This window comes from Vipera berus (assembly GCF_964194415.1).
Source record: "Vipera berus genome assembly, chromosome: 11".
Taxonomy (NCBI): Eukaryota; Metazoa; Chordata; class Lepidosauria; order Squamata; family Viperidae; genus Vipera; species Vipera berus.
In genome coordinates, this window is record NC_138214.1 from 11,562,183 (window position 1) to 11,583,821 (window position 21,639).

General features: G+C 42.9%; 1 protein-coding gene across 1 annotated transcript; it reads right to left on the minus strand.

The window, feature by feature from the left end:
- Nucleotides 1-293: 293 nt before the first annotated feature.
- On the minus strand, nucleotides 294-21,019 carry SH3BGRL (SH3 domain binding glutamate rich protein like). The gene is made up of 4 exons (XM_081336829.1): nucleotides 20,781-21,019; nucleotides 5,080-5,265; nucleotides 2,911-2,991; nucleotides 294-2,038 (listed from the first exon to the last, which is right to left on the minus strand). Exons 1-4 carry the CDS (start codon nucleotides 20,823-20,825, stop codon nucleotides 2,006-2,008), a joined length of 345 nt encoding a protein of 114 aa, XP_081192955.1. The 5' UTR covers nucleotides 20,826-21,019; the 3' UTR covers nucleotides 294-2,005.
- Between the last annotated feature and the right edge of the window lie 620 nt (nucleotides 21,020-21,639).

Consider the following 21,639-nt stretch of genomic DNA (forward strand, 5'->3'; position numbering starts at 1 on the left):
TCCGTTTCAAAGCTGAAGAGCCAGCGCTTGTCCGAGGACGTCTCCGTGGTCATGTGGCCGGCATGACTAGACACCGAAAGTGCACGGAACGCTGTTACCTTCCCACCGTAGTGGTCCCTATTTTTCTACTTGCATTTTTACGTGCTTTCGAACTGCTAGGTGGGCAGAAGCTGGGACGAGTAACAGGCGCTCACTCTGCTACGCGGCACTCGGGATTCGACCCGCCAAACTGCCGACCTTCCGATCGACAAGCTCAGCGTCCTAACCCACTGAGCCACCGCGTCCCTATATGATTTGTTACCTGACTAAATAACATCAATGCTCCTTTTTTTATATAGTCTGCCCTGCCAATATGGCTCTGTGTGTGTGTGTGTGTGTGTGTGTGTGTGTGTGTGGTTTTCCCCTTGGTACTTCCTTGATTAGGATATTATTTTCCGCTTGATTGTTTCTCTGGTGTGAATCCCTGCTTATCTAGTTCTTGGCTGCTGAAGGGGATGTATTAATCAAAGAACTGCCAAGGCTGGCAGGGCAAGTTGCTGTATCTAAGCAGAAACCCCAGACTTTTTCTCACTCATAATGTTACCTAGTTGGCTAAGGAAATATCTGCAAAGCAAACAGCCAAGCTCAGAGAGCACCAAGGACTCCACAATTCAACCCTGAGCTATATATATATATATATTCCCTTCTATTGGATATATCTATCTTGATATAATTTGATTAAGGCTTTGAGATTCAGTTGCATTTCTACATCTTTCCAAATCCACAGGAGGGAGACACACATATTTTTCAGTATTATTTGTAACTACTATGTTGCTTGGGGTAGGGTTCTTGCCTGAAACTTTGATCATTGTTGCACGTAGTGAAAATACTAGGAGTTTGACGAACGGCTAAAGGTAACTTCACAGCATTGCAAAACCAGACTGAAAAAATCAGCTGAACGTCCTGTATCCTTAGAGACCTACAAGCTTCATTTCTGGAAATGACTTTTATTCAGTTTTATTTCATATTGGACCCTTGATTTTAACATACTTCATCTTACACAGAAACATTTTACAAACTTAAATGTCTCAAACTAAGTTTTATTCTAATTCATAATTATTTGAACTTGTTTTTTAATTAAAAAAGGTATTTTGGCCCCATATTACATTTGCTTCACATTTTAGAGGGGGAAAAACCCACCTATTTTGTTGCTTTCATAAATCCGAAGGGTTAGAAATGCACATTTTACTAAGGCTGCAAAAAAAAATAATCTCACTTTTCCCTAAGACAGTTATTGTGTTCTGATCAACCCTGATAAATCCTGCCCTTATTCCATCAATGAGACTCCAATGGCATCAATCTATGCTACAAGATAACAAAAGAACAAGTCTACAAATATCCTAATCACAGCAAGTAATTGCAACTACAACTATGCTTCATTGCAACTTTTAGCAATAACCATTAAAAGAAAAGTCAACTTCAGGGCATCTTATTTTTCATTTCAGTTTTTGAAGCAGTAGAGGCACTGGGGTTTTATTAATAAACATTTTTGCAGCTAGATTTCCTCTGCATCTGCAAGTATAATTATAGTTCTGTCGCAGAGAGCAAAAATACAATGCTTTTGTTAAGTTTATAAAAAAAAAGGGGTGGGTGGGGGTGGCGGTGAGGACTTTTGCGCAATTGCCAGGGAATAAATCATATCCATTGCAAGTGTCAAAATTCAATCAAGGGTTTCTAGAAACTCCATTTAATTTCTTTCTCTCTCGATTGTGGCACTTTGGTATTTATTATTATCATTCATCATCATAATAAGACTATTCGGTGTGGCTTCCTGTTAATCCTATAGGGCAGAATATTGTAGAGAGCAACCAGTAATTTTGGGGGAAAACAACAAAACCTTTTTTTGTTTGTTTTCCCTCTCAGCGCCTTGGTTTTTGCTATTGCAAAGGGGTAAAGCTGCAGAATTTTCTCTTTGCAGAAACTTTAAGGCTTGAGGCTGGGAGGAAGGAAGGAAGGAAGGAAGGATTCACACCGCTTGTTTTGCTAGTGCTTCTGCTTCCTGGAAAGACAACGAGTGAAATGTTAGCTGGAGGGGTATTTTCAATAAATAAAATAAAAGACATACCCACAATTTGGTCACATGTATTAGTTTCAATAGCCGTTGGAGCAGGACAAGCCCAAATAAACAGTGTGGACTTTGACCAACTATAAACTGGCAACATCTTGAACAAATTCTTCCTGTTTACAATGCAATCCACATTTTTATTTTGGTCACAGATCAGCTTAAAAGAGAAGGAAGAAAAAGTTACATCCGTTTCAGTAATACCACTGAAGCTTTTAAGAGGAGAAGAAAGATAACACAAAGCTAGGATGCTTAACGTACTAGTATATATTGGAACAGTAAACTATTTCTCTATTAAAAATTCTTAATATTCATCCTACGACTAAAGGGGCAGTCTCCGAATAGGGATGTAAAAAAGAAAAAAAAAGATGAAGATAAAATAAACAAGGATGCTCATCAGCCTTAAAAATAAAGTTTACCCGTGCTCAGCATAGCTGAGTATCTCTTTGAAAATTTTAACGGCTGCCAGAGAAAATCTAGCACTGTTTCATGCCATAAATAGTTCCTTATCTGAGAGGAGAAATCAAGAAAAAAGCTCTCAGGGTGTCTTCTACTACCTGTCAGGACAGGAAGAACGAATGTTTCTCGTAAGAGAGGCCATGCCAAACCACATGCATGTTGGCCTCATTAGGGTTTGTGCTACATGGATACTGAATGCTAGCACAAGTGTTACCTATGGACCCAATTCTCAGTATTTCTCCTTTGGCTGAAGAAAGAGACAAGAGAGGAAATAAACTCAAAACGTAACGCTCACATTTAGACTCCCAAAGCACAGGAAACCATCTTCGAGCAACTGTGGCAATACTAACCTTTGAACCGGGTGGGGCAGTCAAGCCCAAAAAAGCGTAGACGGCGTTATTCTCTCTAGCTTCAAAGAAAGCGTCATAATCCTTTGGGATGGGGCAGGGGGGAAAAAAGAAAAATTAGTACAGTCTATGTCCGTGGTGGCAAAGCTATGGCACGGGTGCCACAGCGCAGAGCCCTCTCTTTGGGCATGTGCACCGTCACCCCAGTCCTAGGACTTCAGCTGGGTTTTATAAAACCTTTTCGCTTTAGCCCTCTGCCGCCATGTACCTCCCCAAAAAAGGTTCAATTAATCAACTTCTTGGGGGGGGGAAAGTTCTCGCAAAGTTGGAATTGACTGATTGAACTTTTTAGTCCCACCCAGTCTGCAGCTACCACTGCAGCCACACCCACCCAATTGGCCACGCCCACCCACTGGGTCACACCCACCCAAAGGGCCACACTCACCCGGCACCCGATGATATATAAGTGGGTTTTGGGTTGCAGTTTGGGCACTTGGTCTCTAAAAGGTTTACCATCACTGGTCTATGCTATAGCCCTTAGGAACCAATTTGAAGTAGCTGATCTTTGGGGGAAAGGAACTCATTAGAGAATGTTTCGGCAGGATCCATCCTGCCTGTTTATAAATATTAATATATTTCCCACTTTTCATGGTAGTCAAGGAAGCAGAGATACCTATCCAAAACTCAACTAAGCTTTGACCAGAATCTAGATAGTTGGCTTTTTCAAGATATGTCCTAGAACAGGGGTAGGCAACCTTGGCTCTTTGATGACTTGTGGACTTCAACTCCCAGAATTCCTGAGCCAGCCATGCTGAGGGAAAAGGGAGAGGTTTCCAAGCTGAGCTATGCTGGCTCAGGAATTCTGGGAGTTGAAGTCCACGAGCCATGAGGGGGCCATATTTCCCCCATGCTGGCTCAGGAATTCTGGGAGTCAAAGTCCACAAGTCATCAAAGAGCCAAGGTTGCTTACCCCTGTCCTAGAACTTCATATTAATACTTTTCTTTAAATAAATTCTCTCCTGTCTATTATAGCTGACTTCACAAACTAATCCTTTAGAACAAGTTTTTGGGATATTAGTAAGAAACAAAGTGGTTGTGATAGGGGATTCATCCCTGCAGAGTGAACTCCCTTGAGAGATTCAGTTATATATTACTGGCTTCAAAAATCAACACAAAATCCAGCTGGTTTGGTAGGAAATCTGATCATTGTACTAACACTGGAAAAATAAATAGGCTGAGTAACTTCAGTCTCCGAGAAGTATTTCTGAGTTGGGAAATGCAGCCAATTTCAAGTATATTTGACTGCTGTTCCCTAGATGACAGAATCTTCACATTGCAAAAGGTTCCACGTTTAAACTAGTTTTAATTGTTGCATCAAAAACCTACCTTTTTGAACAAGCTGGCCTGGCCTGATGGGATGGGGTTGGGTTTTATAAATCGGTTTTAACTTTTTAATGTATACTAATTTATTCATGGGCATTGTTGTTTAATTGCTTTTAATTTTTGTATCTTGTTTTTTAATATGCATTGCCCTGTTCACCGCCCTGAGTCCTTCGGGAGAAGGGCGGTATACAAATTAAATATATATATATATATATATATATATATATATATATATATATATATATATATATATATATATATATATATATATATATATATATATATATATATATATATATATATATATATATATATATATATATATATGAGGGCTATGAATAGGACAGGGATCTTTAGAAAAAGAAAGCACCACCTCTTTGCCGATGTGAAAATGGAAATGCCTGCAGACCCCATTAATCCAGAAATATCTGGAAACGTCCTTGGTTCTGGACAAAGCATTTGTGTCTCCATTTCTACTAATTTAAAAATATTTTGATCGTTCTGGATTGGAAGCCCACACATCTTTAAAATGCCAAAGTTGAGAAACACTGGCTTAGCTTACAGCCTGGGAGAAAAAGTCTGTTCGGCCTTTTCAGTTCAAATAAAGTAGACCAGGCATTTCTCTTCTGTTGTGACTTTCCACCTCACTCCACCTCAAAAGTTACACGCAAATCATGTGTCCAGCTGTGGCAGGGACTCTAGATGTGAGGCTTATACAATAAAGCTTCCTAACAGATTTTCAACACAAATGAAAAAAAAACCCACAAAAAACCAGAGGCTGTTGCTTACCCCAAGGTACTGGCTGTCATTAAAGATTCGAGGGGGCAATGGATTCCCGGTGGCTGGCCGACTCTCTTCCGGGACATTCTCCCTCATCCATTTGCGATTCTCTTCATTGGCCGCAATGTCTTTCTCTTCAAACTCAATCTTATTGACTTCTAAGAAGCAGATCACATCGTGCTGCTGCTTTTTAATCTAAGACAAAGATAGGTGAACCAATGAATATTTAGTTCCTTCCCTCTGTGAATGAGAAGAAGAACAATCTATCTCACATATGCTACCGTGCATACAATGTCCTTCAACATGTACGGAGGCAGAAATCATGCCGGTGAGAGAAAATGCTGTTGATGTGGACCGATACTGAGTGAAGGTCATTTAGTTTTAATCCTATTTATTCTTCATGGTTTTTACATGAACTATATTTCTGTGACCTATTTTGTGCCTGTTTTACTTGCTCAGTGTTGGATGTTATATATGTCTACAATTTGAAGGTGCTTCTGATACAAGTAAAGTTGCCTCTGGTTCCCTCTAGTGTCCACCCTTCAAAATCTCAACTTATTTTTTTTTAAGAGAATTCAAAACAAAAACATTTTTCCCCATGGGAAGGATTCTTATAATTAATTCCAAAATCTTTATTTAAAATCCATCTTTGTCTGTTTGCAAGTTTCCAAAATCAAACTAATAACCATTTTGCTGTTTATTTCAAAAGAAAAAAATCCTTGAATTCCTTAAACCTGGATTTGAAACTTATTTTGCTGAGAATTGAAAGGAACTCAACCTGTGTATGTATACACACACACACACACACACACACACACACACATATATATATACATATATATATACATATATAGGGAGAGCAACAGAAGGAACCTGGACATATGTATGTCCCACCTTTCCTCCGCAATCACAAGGCAGTATGGAAACACAGCCACTGTGTTTCCATTTTTCCCACAACTACAACAACTTGTGAGTTTTGAATCTCGGGGTTAACCAAAGAGTGAAAATCCCCAGTTTTGGTCTAACACCTTTCCCATTCTATCACATTGTTTAGCTGATAATTAGAGAATCACACATATTTGCTTGGGTTTTCTGTTATTTTCAGAGTTTATGCATCCGTGCCCATTCAGTGTCTACGCCTGCATGCATTTCTTCATCTGAACAGAGCCTACGCTTAACATGCATAACTATCCAATTTCTAGACAGGAAGACTTAATTGTCGCTTTTCCATTAACAATTTCCTTCTCGGAATAAAAACATTTGATTACAGTCTCCAACTTTTCCTTCCATTGCTTCAGAGACGTGAATGATTACAAGGAATCTGATTGTTAACAAGGACCTTGTAGACTTCAAGCCACACACCTGATCCCTCCTGATCAGCCTTATCCCCAGGAAGCCATAATAAGAAGTGGCTGGCTAGAAGCTAGTGAGAAAATCAGAACTGAAGAGGTGACATTACTTCTAATTCAAGCCAGATGGAGGACTTCCCAAGCAGCTTTTCCATATATGGGCAAGCAAAAACATTCTAGTCCTCCAGCAAACAGATGTGAGAGCAACAGACAGGCAAACTAACTCCAAATATGGTTGCTGAGCTGTCTGGTATGTAGGAAGACAAATTGAAAGAGGAAATGAGAAGAAGACATGCAAGCCAATTCTTTGGCTTTGCAATGGACAGATGCAATGGAAAGATCTTGGCTCCATGGGCATTTTAGCAACGTCAATGAGAAAGACATGTAGACGGATGAGAATGTGGACTGACACCACTTAAACCTAGAAGCACACACAGACTTATGGTGTAAGAGAACTTGTAGAGTATTTGTGTGTGTATCTGTGTCTAGGCCAGGGGTAGGCAACCTCGGCTCTTTTATGACTCATGGACTTAAATTCCCAGAATTCCTGAGTCAGCATTCCTGAGTCAACTGGGAGTTGAAGTCCATGAGTCATAAAAGAGCCGAGGTTGCCTACCCCTGGTCTAGGCCTTTGAGTGATTGTTGACTCTTGGCAATTGTCTGGACAAGTCCCTGCAATTTGCTTAGCAAGATTTGCCATTAGCTCCTTCCTAGGTTGAGAGACAAACTGCTTCTTAGGTTTTGTACCTAAGGCAGGACTAGAACTCACAGTCTCCTCCTTTTAAACCAGGGGTCTTCAAACTTGGCCCTTTTATGACTTGTGGACTTCAACTCCCAGAATTCCTCAGCCAGTGGGAGTTGAAGTCCACAAGTCATAAAAGGGCCAAGTTGGAAGACCTCTGGTTTAAACTGATGCCTTAACCACTAAACCCAACAAACTCTCTTATGCAGACCTTGAGTACCAGCAAGTGTAACTGACAGGTTATTCTACTAGGGAGCTTCTTGGCTGCACATGACTGGCCAATGTATGGTGCAACAGCTGGCTAAGGAATTCTGAGAGTTGAAGTCCACAAGTCATAAAAGGGCCAGGTTTGAAGACCCCTGGACTAGGCATGCCTAGCTCCCTCAATCATTCATCATATGGTTCAGCATCCCAATCATCTTTGTTGCTCTTCTCTGCACCTTTTCTAGGGGTCTCAACAGCTTTTTGTAGGCTGGTGACCCGAAATGGACACAGTATTCCAAGTGTGGTCTCAGCAGTGCAGTATATCACTTCTTGAGATTTTGAATCTCTCCCTCTTGTTCATGCAGCCTAGGACTGCATTGGCTTTTTGGCAGCTGCAGCACACTGCTGATTCATAGTTAAATGGTGGCCTTCTAGCACATCTAGCTTACAGTCCACATAGATCACTCAGTCACAGTTAAGTAACCTTAAATGAAAAATCTGGACTTTAAAAGATGGTATATTTTTTTCTTCCTTCCAAACAACAACAACAACAAAAACTTTCAAATGGGCTTCATTTATTTTGATAGCATTCTCCAATGGACTTTACTGCCCTCATTAGCAGTGAAGTAATCTGACCACTGTCTAGACTATAGCAGAAATAGGGAACGATGGCCCCTTTATGACTTGTAGACTTCAACTCCCAGAAATGCTGGGAGTTGAAGTCTACAAGTCTGGCTGGCTCAGGAATTCTGGGAGTTGAAGTTTACAAGTCTGGCTGGCTCAGGAATTCTGGGAGTTGAAGTCTACAAGTCATAAAGGGGCCATTGTTCCCCATGCTGGCTCAGGAATTCTGGGAGTTGAAGTCTACAAGTCTGGCTGGCTCAGGAATTCTGGGAGTTGACGTCTACAAGTCATAAAGGGGCCATCTTCCCCACTCCTGGTCTAGAGGAAAAAGTGTGCCTTCACTTGGGACCTCTTTATGGCTATTACTGAAATAATGCAGCTTTTTCTCTAATGCACCAGAGAGGCAAGGTTCCCGAGCCAGGGGCATTTCAACTCCCTATCTCTTTCTTGCTGAGTGGTTGACCAAATTCCTTTAAGTCACAAACTCTCTTGAAAGTTTAGAGCGGAAACCACGTGATACAGGAATGAGTTTCAGCCAGTCTGAAAGAAAAAGCAATAGGCAAAGCAAGAGAAACTTGAAATAGCGATGCACAGTGTATGCGGGAGCTCTGGACTGATTTAGTGGGACACGTCAGCCCCCCCATCCCAAGAATCAAGAAAAAGTTACTTCTGAATAGTTTCTTTTATTGCTCCTTCGCTATAGACAGAAATCTGACCAAACGAAAACAACTACAGGCAATCCTCAACTTACAATGGTTTGGCGACCGTTCAGAGTTACAACGGCACTTGAAAAAAAAGCAACTTAGGACCCGTTTCCACACTTATGGCCCTTGCAGCATTTCCATGGTCACTTGAAGTATTCCCATAGTCACTGAACAAAATTCAGATGCTCAGCAACCGACTCATATTTACGACGGTCGCAGCCTCCCAGGGTCACGTGAACACGTTTTGCGTGACCTTCTGACAAGCAAAGTCAAGCAGAGAAGCCAGATTCACTTAACAACTGTGTTTACTAGCTTACTGGGGTAAAAAAGGCTACAAGCAGAATATGCCAGAAAACATTTCCATACACGTTTGCAAGCAGGGATCTGGCAGTCTTGTGTCCCAGCAGACCTGGAAGAGGTGAGACTGAGCAAGGAGGCTCCAATTTGTTCCAGCTAAAATGCTCTTGCATAGCTACAGATCTCAGGGCTTTCTCCAAATGGTGTTGACACACCTGAACATGTGCTAACACTTGTTTTCAAGGCAGGGGATCACCTCGGTTTTTTGTTGTTGTTTTTTTGAAATTCAGGAATTACGCCTAGTTCCTGACGGGCTCATTCAAATGTCTTTGGCTGCAGCCTGCAGCATCCGTCCATTCAAATTGCTTGGACTTCTGCTGATTGAGCTCAGAACAGGCCTTCATTTCAAACGGGGGAGGGGAAAAAAAAGGGTGACAACAGGGAACAATGGACTGCTGCCAGGAGAAATTAATTTATCTGCAGGGAACTGAGCCAGTCTGCATGTGTTGCCTTTGTTTGACATTTAAAAGAACACTAGGAATGTGCTTACTGCTCCAGATTGAAAGTGCACCCAGCAAAGAGCGCAGCTGAGAACGTTGGTGTTTCAGAGGAGAAGACAAGAGGGGAGGTTGCGACCAGCCTGAAAGCCTCATTTTTCCAAAAAGACATAATCTTAGTCATGTCCTTAGCCACTAGATGTCTTTACCTGATGGTCCCAAATCACAAGGCGCTCTTTGGAATTAAAAGAATCTGCCTGAATCTATCCACGGCAAGGATATTTGGGCATGAACTTTTTCCAAGTTCTTGACTTCCTGGTCTAATGTACACATTATTTGCATCTTGCCGTAAGCCAAGTGCACACACAAAAATCTAAGGAATCTATTTCTGTCAACGGTGTAGAAAGGTTTACAGGCCAGGAATGCACGTAGGCTGCAAACCAATGGCACCGGGGCGAAAGCTGACTTTCATTCCTAATTAAGACTGCTCACACCAATGGTTTTCCCGGTTGTGTCAAAGATCATATTTTTTTATTTATTTATTTATTTATTGATTTGTATACCACCCTTCTCCCCAAGGACTCAGGGCGGTGAACAGGGACATAAATATCAAAATGCACAAATACAGAAATTGAAAACAAATTAAACCCTAATGCCCAAATGCAGAAGATAAATTACATTAAAACAATAATTAAAACAAAACCCGTCAGACCAGACCGGATTGCTCAAACAGATAAGTTTTTAGGTCGCGTCGGAAGGAGCGAAGGTCGGGAGCCATCCGGAGCTCAACCGGTAAACGGTTCCATAGGTCAGGCGCGCCCACAGAGAACGCCCTCCCTCTGGGAGCCACCAGACGGCATTCTCCGAACGGTGGAAACCTTAGGAGGCCCTCTCTGTGGGAGCGCACTGGACAGAGGGAAGTTGACGCTGGCAGCAGGTGATTCCTAGGGTACTCCGGACCCATGCCATGTAGGGCTTTGAAAACCATTACCAGCACCTTGAATCTTACCCGGAGGACAACTGGGAGCCAATGCAGCTCACGGAGTAGAGCTGATGGCAATAGTGGATGGAAATCTGGCAGCTATCTTCAAGAATTTAGGGAGCTGAAATCAATGCTAATTGTTGTAAGTCATATGCAATTAGTCCTCGTCTTACAACAGTTCAAAGTTTCAGCAGCACTGAAAACAGTGACTTATAACCATTTTTCACGCTTACAACTGTTGCAGCATCCCCATTGTCACATGATTAAACATCAGGTTCTATTTATTTATAACAGTTGCAGTATCCTGGGATCATGTGATCCCCTTTCGGAACATTCCTATAAGCAAAGCCAATGGGGAAGAGAGATTCACTTAAGAACTGGGTTACTAATTTAACAACTGCAATGACTCACTTAACAATTATCTCACTTAGCGACAGGCAGTTTGGATTCAATTGGGGTCGTACGTCAAGAACTTCTTGTATTCATTCCAATGAAGCAAAATGATAGTTCTTATCTACCTTTAAGCCAGAGGTAGGGAACTTGTGGCTCATCAGATGCTATGGTAATTATAATTAACTCACAGCCTATCTCACAGCTTCATTCATGGGTAGGATTTTCAATGCTACCTGAACATCAGCAGGTTTCTTCTTCCTATCCTAGGCTTTTAAAGCAGGGGTCCCCAACCCCCGGTCCGTGGACCGGCACCAGGCTGCAACGTGCCAGAAACCGGTCCGTGCAAACAAGCAAAGCCCCATCTGCGGGATGCAAGCAGTACATGAAACCACACCCCCTCCAATCGCAGATGGCACACATTGCACTAAAACCATAATAGGCTTTGCATATTTTGAAATTACCGTTTGGGCAAACGATATTATTATAGCTTGATCAGCAGTCATGGCCAAAGACCCTCCTGATTTGCTGTTGTGTGAATATAGTTAATACTTGCACTGACAAGCTTTTAACTCCAGCTGTTACTCTTCTTTCAAAGATCGGTTCTCTGTGGGAATACAACTTATGAAACTATCCAAATAAGTAAGGAGGCACTATGATGCCATCATATGCTAAAGATTTACCAGATAAATCTGATTTGGATAGTTTCCCACAATGCACTAAGCCAAAACTAGGCCAGTCATATGATGATGATTATACCAAAGTGGAAGGAATCCAGATTTTGTTGGAAAATTCTTCTGGGTAATTTCCAATCGAGTTTGCTCTCAACACGCTCCCACTCAATTCTGATACCCAGTTCTGAGCAAGCAGACAGCTAGCAAAAGGAAAGCTTGGCATTTAAAAAAAAATTAAACTTTGACAAATATTTTTTTAAAAATGCATTTATTAATCAACAAATATCAAAAATCTGTCCTGCTGTGTCCTGTTTTTAATTGGCAAAAACAGGTGACCAAAGAAGGGAGAGAGAAATATATGAACAGGTAAAGAGATAAAAAGTCAAAGGACTTATTAACAACAATCATCCAACCATCCACTCTCTACCTATGTCTGCGACCAATTAAAAGGCTCAGAACTTTTCAGAGCCCCTAGAAATAATATAACGGATCATGTGCAGAGCGGCTCCCAAATGGAACAGTTCTGGGTTATTCCAGCTTTAACTTGTTATGGTACAAAGTAGTAGCAGAATAGATACTTAAAGTAGGACAGCAAAATGTCCTTCCTCTATTCTGCATCACGTAACAATTTGGTGGACAGAGGGGATGTCCTTTCTTTACCCTCACAATCACTTTGTAAGGTAGGTAGGTAGGATTAACGGAAATTGATTTGTGTGAGAAGCTTTGAGCATGAGTCTCCCGGTACAAATCCAAATATCTTCACAGCTTGGTAAACCAAACCAAAATCTGTCAAGCAGTGTGTCGATCGGTTTTGTCTCTCAGGATAGGCTGTGGTAGGTTTTTTTTAATTTTTTTTAATTCCATTTATATCCCGCCCTTCTCCGAAGACTCAGGGCGGCTTACAAGCTTAGCAGTAGCCTTCATTCTATGTATATGCCTGCTTATTAGGGCTTTCACACACACCCCCAAGTGGCATTATTACAAAGTCAGCTTATTGCCCCCAACAATCTGGGTCCTCATTTTACCTACCTCGGAAGGATGGAAGGCTGAGTCAACCTTGAGCCTGGTGGGACTCGAACCTGCGCTAATTGCAGGCAGCTGGTGTTACTTAAGGAGGCATTAGCCCACTGCTCCACCAAGGCTTAGTTTGGGTTCCAAGTCATAGAAACCACAGCTTAAGTCAAGGCTAAAACCTTTTTTTTAAAAATAGCCATAAGAAGCTCATCTGTTTCCCAAGGGTTTCCAGCAATCTTGCTAACTGGGTGCCACGTATTGCAGACTAACTCTGCCTACAGTACATCCAGGTGTTCCATCCTGACCGCCCCAAGGTTGACTAAGCCTTCCATCCTTCTGAGATTGCTAAAAAATGAAAAACTCAAGATCGTTGGAGGAGGCAGTATGCCGATTCCGTAAACCATTTAGAGAGGGCTGTAAAGCACGGTGAAGCGGTATCTACATCTGAGTGCTGTTGCTATCCCAAGCAGATGCTGACTTCCCTTAAGACAGTGGTGGCAAACCTATGGCACGCGTGCCACAGGCGGCACTCAGAGCCCTCTCTGTGGGCACGTGCGCCATTGCATCAGCCATTTCTATAACATCAAACCTATCTAATTGGCAAAATCCAGAATGAAAAGTTTCATTTTTTTCCCACCAAAAGTCCAAAAGCGGATTCCAAGTAGAAACAAAATTAGTTGTGATCTTTTTTCTTTTTTTTAATCCAAGCAGTCAATCTGGCCACCTCTGCTAACTCCATCAACTTTTGCAGCCGTTCGTTCCATTTTTCACATCTGAATCCCAACCTTGCAATCCAATGCTATTGTTCCCAGGTCCGCATTTCAAAGAGCAGAGCCAAGCAAGGATCACAAACGAAAAGCAAAGGACCCATTAACCTTAGGGGGATTCCTATTTCCCCACTATGCATTAAAAAAATTCCTCCACTTCTCCAGAATGCTCTGAACCCAACCTTTTGCTGACTCAAGGAGAGGAAACAAAAGAAATTTAAAAAAAAAAGATCAGTGTGTCATTTCAGCCCTGAGATGGAAAGATTGCTCTGCCTTCTGACAACTTGACAGGACAGTAAACCAACAGCAGCTGGATTTGCTCCGATGGGCCTCCCATTTGACAAGAGTTTCCAGCTGCAAACACCAGGAAGGCTGACAACTCTGGAGGACTGAGAACCGAGCACTATTTAATTCAAGTTTAGGGCGCACATTTTCCAGCCCTTTGAATTTTACAGCTAGTAAGAAAGGGTGAATCTGAAGCAGCTGAATTTTGAAAAACATAAGGAAATCTAAAAATGTGCAAAAATTAGGGAGCATTTGAAAGAGCATCTGAAAGAGCTCCAAAATGGCAGTTTAATCCACTTTAATCAGACACCAGACTAAGGAAAAATCCTTTAGCAGCAATGCAACCAGTTTATACGGGACATTTATTTGAAGAAAGCATTGTAATCTTTCTTCAAGTTTACTCTCACAAAAGGTGTAGGTAACATTTTTCCCTGTAAACATAGCAGATTGTTGAGCGAGGCTGACAACTTAAAACAACACTCCAACTCTTCTCAGATCTGTTGATCTACGCCTGTGTGTGTGTGTGTGTGTTTGTCTGAGTCACTGTAGCAAAAGAAAAAAAGAAATACACCGAATACTATCATGGGACTCTACTGCATATTTAAAAATCATTACATGGGGGTATTTTGTATCTTTTTTTTAAAATCTCCACAATTGCTACCACTGCAGGTTCTGGAAATAATAAATCAGAGCAAAGAGAAAATGTGTTGTTTTTTTCCTTTCCAAAGTCATCCAGAAAAAGTCACAGCTGGGTGAGAATCCAAATCCAGGATTATATCCCAAATGTATTCAGTGCAATGATTCGAGAGATCAAGATAAAAGCTGAACAAATACTGCAAAGCCACATAGATCTTATTTCTAATAATAAAAACCTATATAGAGATTCACACAGTATTTGTGTGATCACAATCTAGACTGAATCCTCTTTGGGGTGACTACCACCCCAATACCATAGTTGGCAACAGGACACGTGTTGATATTTATTGCTACCAGAGTAAATAGTTTTAGGACTGAAAGCAATTTGTTTTAGAAAGCTGTTCCATAATATCTAACAAGGGCCGCATTGTCACTTTGCTTTAAAAAAAAAACAAAAAACCAATTTGCCTTTCCTCTCCTGAGGTTAGCCAAATATTTCTTACCCAGTAGCTCTTCTGCTGAAATCTAAGAGAACAAATGAGCCAATTCATAGGAGGAGGGAGACGGGAGACGGGGGACGGGGGGGACGAGGAGGAGGAGGAGGAGAAGAAGAAGAAGAAGAAGAAGAAGAAGAAGAAGAAGAAGAAGAAGAAGAAGAAGAAGAAGAAGAAGAAGAAGAAGAAAAAGAAGAAGAAAAAGAAGAAGAAAAAGAAGAAGAAGAAGAAGAAGAAGAAGAAGAAGAAGAAGAAGAAGAAGAAGAAGAAGAAGAAGAAGAAGAAGAAGAAGAAGAAGAAGAAGAAGAAGTCAAATTAATACAAAGAATTTGTTGCGGAGTGTTTGGTGCTCTCTGAGCTTGGTTGTAGACATTTCATTAGGTAACATCATCAATTCCAAGAAGCTTAGCTAGAACTGAAGAAGCTTCTTGAAGGAGAAGCAAAACATTTTCAAGGAAAACAAACAAGTCCAGTTGCCTTTTGGAAAAGCACCTTTGGGACTACTGGTTGAGTAATCACACAGTTTTTGATAAAAGTGGCATGGACCTCTAGTACAGCTGTCTGTTTAGATTCCCCCCATGAAGAAGGACCCTTGCAGCCAGCGTTCCACCAGACTGCTTTGGATCAATAGAGCAAGCCTTGTTCTGTCCATTTCAGCTTTCTTCTCTAGATTTCCAGCACCGCGGCTATTTTCAAGCCTGAAAAGTTAAGACCTGCAAACCTGTCGATTATAATTTGACAGGCACCAAAAGTGACATCGCCATTCTAGACCTGAATAATTCTGAATAGGTCTGGCATTTTTCTCTCTCTTGAGGATTGCAACTCCAGTTTGCTAAAAACCAAAGACTCCTTGGAACAGAATCACTATCCATTCTGTAAAATGTGAGTTGGGGGAGGGGGGGGCGAATTGGATGCCAGCCACTAACTGTAGGATGATCCAGTCTGAAAAGAATGCCTTGTGGCCACAATTTGAGCTCCTTCAGAAAGCAGTGGGACGACAGCAGTTATCCAAGAGGCCACCCAATTTTACTGCCTTTCAGTAGGAAAGCCCCAGATTCTTGGCAGGCTCTGAAATCAGCCAAACAATGTTTGACTTTTAAAGCTCTGAAAATGGCTTTTGTATCGTCCAAAATAAACACAGAGGCAACCTCTCCATTGGCTGGAGGGCAGCAGGCTTAACATGGTTATCCATTAACTGCTAAAGGTCCAGCAAGTAAAGCGAGTGGGGAGGGGGGGCTTGCTTACTGAGCTCTGCTGAACATACCCTAAGACTGTTTGATTCACCTTTGCCCTCTGTTGTTTTTAAAGGTATTTAAAACATCACATTTGCCAACCACAGTTCAAGGATTAACAGCCAGAATAATTCAAGATGAATAGGTTTTTTTTGTTTTTTGGCAAGGGTGCTTCCATTCAAACAGTATCCCATTCAAAAAAGAAAAAAAAATAGCATGAAATATAAAAGTCAGTACCTTGGTTGTCCCGCTTCATTTAGTTCAATGTTAAGTTGCTAGTCCTTAGGATCACCAAAGAACATCTGTAGGATATTCCAGCTAGCTGCATTCACCTTTCCACCCATTTCCTTTAATTGATGTTCTAGCTGTTTGGTTGAAACACAAATGTCCCTTTTCCACTTGTCTGCACTATTAAAGACGCCACTGATTCTGAGTCTTCCTAACAATTTACATTTTCATATTTTTAGGGTAGTTCTCAGAAAGGCTGCTTGGTGAAGCTTGCCAGGAAACCACAGAATTAAAGAATTATGTCTCCCTAAAGACTGGTTGTCATGCTTTTTCCTTTTGAATTTTCCAGCTTGGTTTGGAACAACAGATGTTGCCAATTATAACTTATTATACACATCTAACCCATCCTTTTAAAGATGACATCCAAGCAGGCTCTCATAGACTTTTATTTTATCCACCAAAGCCCAGTGCCATGATTAGATTTCCTCTCTTTGTATGATCATTAAAAAATATATACACTCAGGGCAGATTTTAGCATTTAGCCACACACAGCCTCTTTCACTACAGTGTGCACAAATCCAAACTAAGAGTACTTATACAACAACAATAAAATGAATTGGGAAGTTCCAACATTATTAGCAAATCAGAGACCTGGAAACTACTTAAACAGTTGGATTAAGCCTGGATTAAGCCTTTTTTTTTTCTCCTTCTGTTGAATTGTGTCTGATTCTTAGACTGTCTGAACAAGTCCCTGCAGTTTTTCTTGGCAAAGGTTGTTGTTGTTGTTGTTGTTGTTGTTGTTGTGGCTTGCCATTGCCTCTTTCCTAGGGCTTCAGAGAGTGACTGGCTCAAAATTTCCCAACTGGCTTTGTGCTCAAGGCAGGAGTAGAACTCAAAGTCTCCCGGTTTATAACCTGGTGCCTTAATCACTACCCCACACCACACTGGGTCTCACCCACTTGAGCTCTACCCTCCTTTAAAGGTGTTTGTTCAGATTGTTCCAAAAAAATAAACACTTTTTAATGGCCAGTAGATGAACGGTTGAGAACCACAGGTACAAGGTCTAAAATAAAGCTAAAAACAATTTTTAAAAGAACCAAGGAAAGAATCCAAAGAGCAGGAAGACTGGATGAATGAGACCATCCACCCACTTCTAGTCCTCAAAAAATATTGAATGTGATCCCCAACCATCCAATCCTGCACTCAGCGATGAATCACAGCGTACACAAACCACGATGCTTGAGTTCATACAGCACACTGAGACCCTGGCTTAGAGCAAGGGGTCTTCAAACTTGGCCCTTTTATGCCTGGCTGAGGAATTCTGGGAGTTGAAGTCCACAAGTCATAAAAGGGCCAGGTTTGAAGACCCCTGCCTTAGAGGGTGTGAATCCAGCCTGTAAGTGGATTCACACTTACAGACACTTCAGGGATCTTCTTTGGCCAAACCAGTCTTGGAAAAATCAGAATGTACAGGCTATAAAGAGATATGGACTAGCTGAGACCTAGATATTTTGCAGGCCCTTGATGTGGTCCTTGACTCACAATCATCTAATAACCATTCACAGCGCTGAAAAAAGTGACTTATGACTGGTCCTCATACTCACAACCACTGCCGCAACCCAACAGTCACATGATCAAAACTTGGGCCCCAGACGACCAGCGTGTATTTACAATGGTTGCAGCCAGGGCTATGTGATCACATTTGCCACCTTCCCAGTTGGCTTCTCACTTAACAACTGCATGATTCGCTTAACAACTGTGGCAAAAAAAGGTCATAAAATGAGATGTCACTTAACAACTGCTTTGCTTAACAATGCAAATTCGGGTGCCAATTGTGCTTATTATGTTCAAGGGCCACCTGTAGGTAGGGCATCTTTGACTCTAAGTCAGTGTTTTTTCAAACTTGCCAAGTTTTGAAGATGTGTGGACTTCAACTCCCAGAATTCCCCAGCCTCCCCTGCTGCATGAATTCAAAGCGCACTTGTTGGGAATCTCCAAATGGCCACCGAAGCAGCCATCTTCAACTGGCTGTTTATTGTGGATGTTGCTCAAAAAAGAAATGAAGTGGTATTCACGACAGAAATACACCTGCCTCAGAGGTTTATAGTCCAGTTATGAAGGAGAAAAGGAAAAGAAAAAAGAAAGAAAGGGTACCAGTCAGAAAGCATAAAGCAGCAGCTGCAATTACAATAATAGTTAAAATATTTCAGCTGGGAATACTGACTAAAGGATGAAAGCTAATTATCTCTATTGCAGAGATGGCTTCCGATAGCTTTGATGCTTAAGGAACGGAAGACTCTTCTTCCTCCCTGTTTACCATTTTGTAGAGTGAAATTTCAGGAATAATCTCAACGCCAAGACAAATTGCCTACTACGCCGCCATTGTCTCAGCCTGGCTAAAAACAGTTTTTTAATGATAGGCTTTGCCTAAAATGGGTTACACTTTAAAGCAGTGACTCCACCCGTGAGAGCACCCACAATACTTTCACACACACACACACACACACACACTGGTTTAGTACCATGTCTGAACTTAGTAAGACTAATTCTGCGAGAGAAATTCTGCGCAAAGGCCTTTATGTTAGTTTTCCCGAAGCTCTCAGATTTCCGCAAGGCCTTTAGGCTAAAGCTGTAGCTCAATAAGAGTTTTCCACCTGAACTTTTAAGAGTCAACCCTGGACTTGTAAAAAAAGGTCACCCGCGCAAGAGGCAAAGTGTCAGATGATTGACTCAGAAAAGTATTAAGCAGCCCCCAAGATTCGTTCTCAAGTGAGAACTATGATTTAGCAGTTTAAGCTGGCGTTTAAAGAGTCTGTCCAGTGGTAACACCCAATTGCTTTCTTTAAAGCATAAGAAGGGAGGACTTGCAAAGGTTCTCCACACTTTGTTTTCTTAAGTGATAGCCCTGCCCAGATGATTCTAGACAAGAAGCTAGCTTTATATTTATTGCAAGCATAATATTAACAGATTCTTGCAAGACTGAATGCACTCCCTCCGTCCAGAAAACCAAGGAGGGCATTTTCTGAAATGTTTCCCATAACTTCTTCTCTGCTTCTCTGGGCCGAGACATCTTTTGCTTGCCGCTTGTCTAGTTTGCAGCCCTCCCTCCTGTCTCCCAAGGTTATCTGGGCATAGCGTTACTCTTAGTCATCCAAGAGATAGATCAGGCGAGTCAGAGAATTGACCAAAACAACAACAACACACAAACAAACCCACAACTGGCTAAGTTTGAAGACCAAGCTTGCCGCCTCCAAATCTCCCCTCAGCACCTCTCCCTACTCAATGCGATATTTTTGGTCATCCCCCGTGCATTGTGGGAAACAGCCCTTGGTTTTACTCTAGCTTTGCACGTCCCTCATCAATGCTGAGTCACAAATTTCATTTACCGAATTATGCATCCCACAGCTGAGGCATTTTTGGATGAAAACCGAGCAGCACCGTAAAGAAATCTGTAAACACTCAGCTCTGCAGGACCGGATGCTTGGGAAAAACCGCAAAACGAAAATAAAATTTGGAGCCAACAGCAAACAACTGGGAGTGCACTAATGCCTTTGCTGAAATCAAAACAAAAGACCCAAGCTTTGGGTTTCAAGCAGCAGGATCTTCCCTTCGAGTGCCAGGTGCTAAGTGGATTAAAGGGATGCTTATTGTTTCGATAATATCAGCAATCTGTTTTTTTTAAAGGTGAATATACAAAGGAGGAAAAATGACAAACTGGCAGCTTGATTCCTCCCAGGCAACTTTTATCACCTGAGCCTTAGAAGGCACTAAGAAAAGAAGAAGAAAAAAAAAGAATTTTTGCACAGAGAAAGAATCGGTACATTTTCAAGAGGCAGATGCTCTCCAGACTAGCCAAAAGCTTCAGATCAAAGCTTCCTCTAAATTGGAAACAGGGTTGCACACAGTTAGGAAGCCTCAAGCAGGGGACCTAGGAGATGGAAAATGGTTGCTGCGGTCCAGCCCTGAGCAGGAAAGAGTTCCATCCAATGAAGATAGACTGGACTATTATAGCCAGAGGGAGAAACTAAGCCGCAAATCTCTTCTTTACCTAGGAGTAAAATGCACTGACCAGGTAGGTCTTACTACAGAGGAGACCAGCCAGCCAGCCAGCCTACGAAAACTAAGAGACACCCCCCCCCCACCTCCTATGCACCCTCAATAGCAAGACAATCAGGTATTCATTTCAACCGAGAAGCTCCCAAATCCAGACACCAGCCTTCCAGTGCATGGAATTGGAATCCTATGGCCCCAAACCCTGTGTGTGTGTGTGTGTGTGTGTGTGTGTGTGTGTGTGTGTGTGTGTGTGTGTGTGTGTAAAGAATTAGGTGGGGGGGGGATACAGCCACAAAGCACCAGCCCTGCGAAAGTTGAGCCCCGCTCCCATTTGAGAGAGAGGGAGGAGGGGTCGCTGCAAAAAAAAACAACCCGGGAAAGCAAGGGACCCTCTCCACGGGAAGGGACCCTCTCGGGGGAGGGAGGGAGGGAGGGAGGGGGGGCTGCGGTTGCAACTTTCCCCCGGGACAAAGGCGAAGAAAGTTGGGAGGCAGCCGGGGAGGGGAAGCGGGGGAGGGTTTTTCCCCCCCCCCCTTACCTTGGTGGAGCAGGAGGAGGAGGCGATGTAGACTTTGATCACCATCCTGCGGGACCGGCGCGGGCGCTTCCTCGCCAGAACGGTGGGGCTGGAGAGGCTGGAGCCGAGCCGGGCGGGGTCCAGCGGGCCGAGGGCTCCACCTCCCCGCGGCTGCCGCTGCTCTTAGACCCGAGCTTCGCGCCCTGCCCCTCTCTCTCTCTCTCTCTCTCTCTCTCTCTCTCTCTCTCTCTCTCTCTCTCCCTCCCTCCCTCCCTCCCTCCCTCTCTCTCCCTCCCTCCCTCCCTCCCTCCCTCTCTCTCTCTCTCTCTCTCTCCCTCCCCAGCCTGGAGCACGTCTGCAACGCCCCGGGCAAAAGGCGGGGCGGAGGAAGCCCCTCCGAAAGAGAGAGCCGGGCTGCGATGCGGAGCAAGCCCGCCAAGACGGCGGATGATGGGCTGGGAAGGCTTGGCTTCGTCTCCGCCAGCGCTCCAACCATCCCCATCCCCCCACCCCGGCCCCTTCCGGGCCCGGAGCCAAGCCAGCCTTTGGCCCGCCTTTTGAGATGCTCCAGGTTGCAACTCCCATCTTCCGGGATATTAGCATCCTCGCTCAAGCCAGGCTGGGGAAAAGAGCTGGACCGAACAGAGCAAAGTTGGAAGGGAGCTTTGGAGGTCGTCTAGTCCAACCCCCTGGCTCAACCAAGGAGACCCTAGGACAGGGGTAGGCAACCTGGGCTCTTTTATGACTCATGGACTTCAACTCCCAGAATTCCTGAGTCAGCTATGCTGACTCAGGAATTCTGGGAGTTGAAGTCCATGAGTCATAAAAGAGCCCAGGTTGCCTACCCCTGCCCTAGGGCCTACGCAGGGGTCAGCAACCT

Excerpts from the sequence above, each read along its gene's own strand:
- SH3BGRL (XM_081336829.1), bottom strand. The coding sequence starts at position 20,825 with ATGGTGATCAAAGTCTACATCGCCTCCTCCTCCTGCTCCACCAAG. Across the intron at positions 5,266-20,780 it reads CCTCCTCCTGCTCCACCAAG|ATTAAAAAGCAGCAGCACGA; the intron begins GTAAGGGGGGGG and ends TCTTTGTCTTAG. Across the intron at positions 2,039-2,910 it reads CTGCCCCACCCGGTTCAAAG|GAAGCAGAAGCACTAGCAAA; the intron begins GTTAGTATTGCC and ends TTGTCTTTCCAG.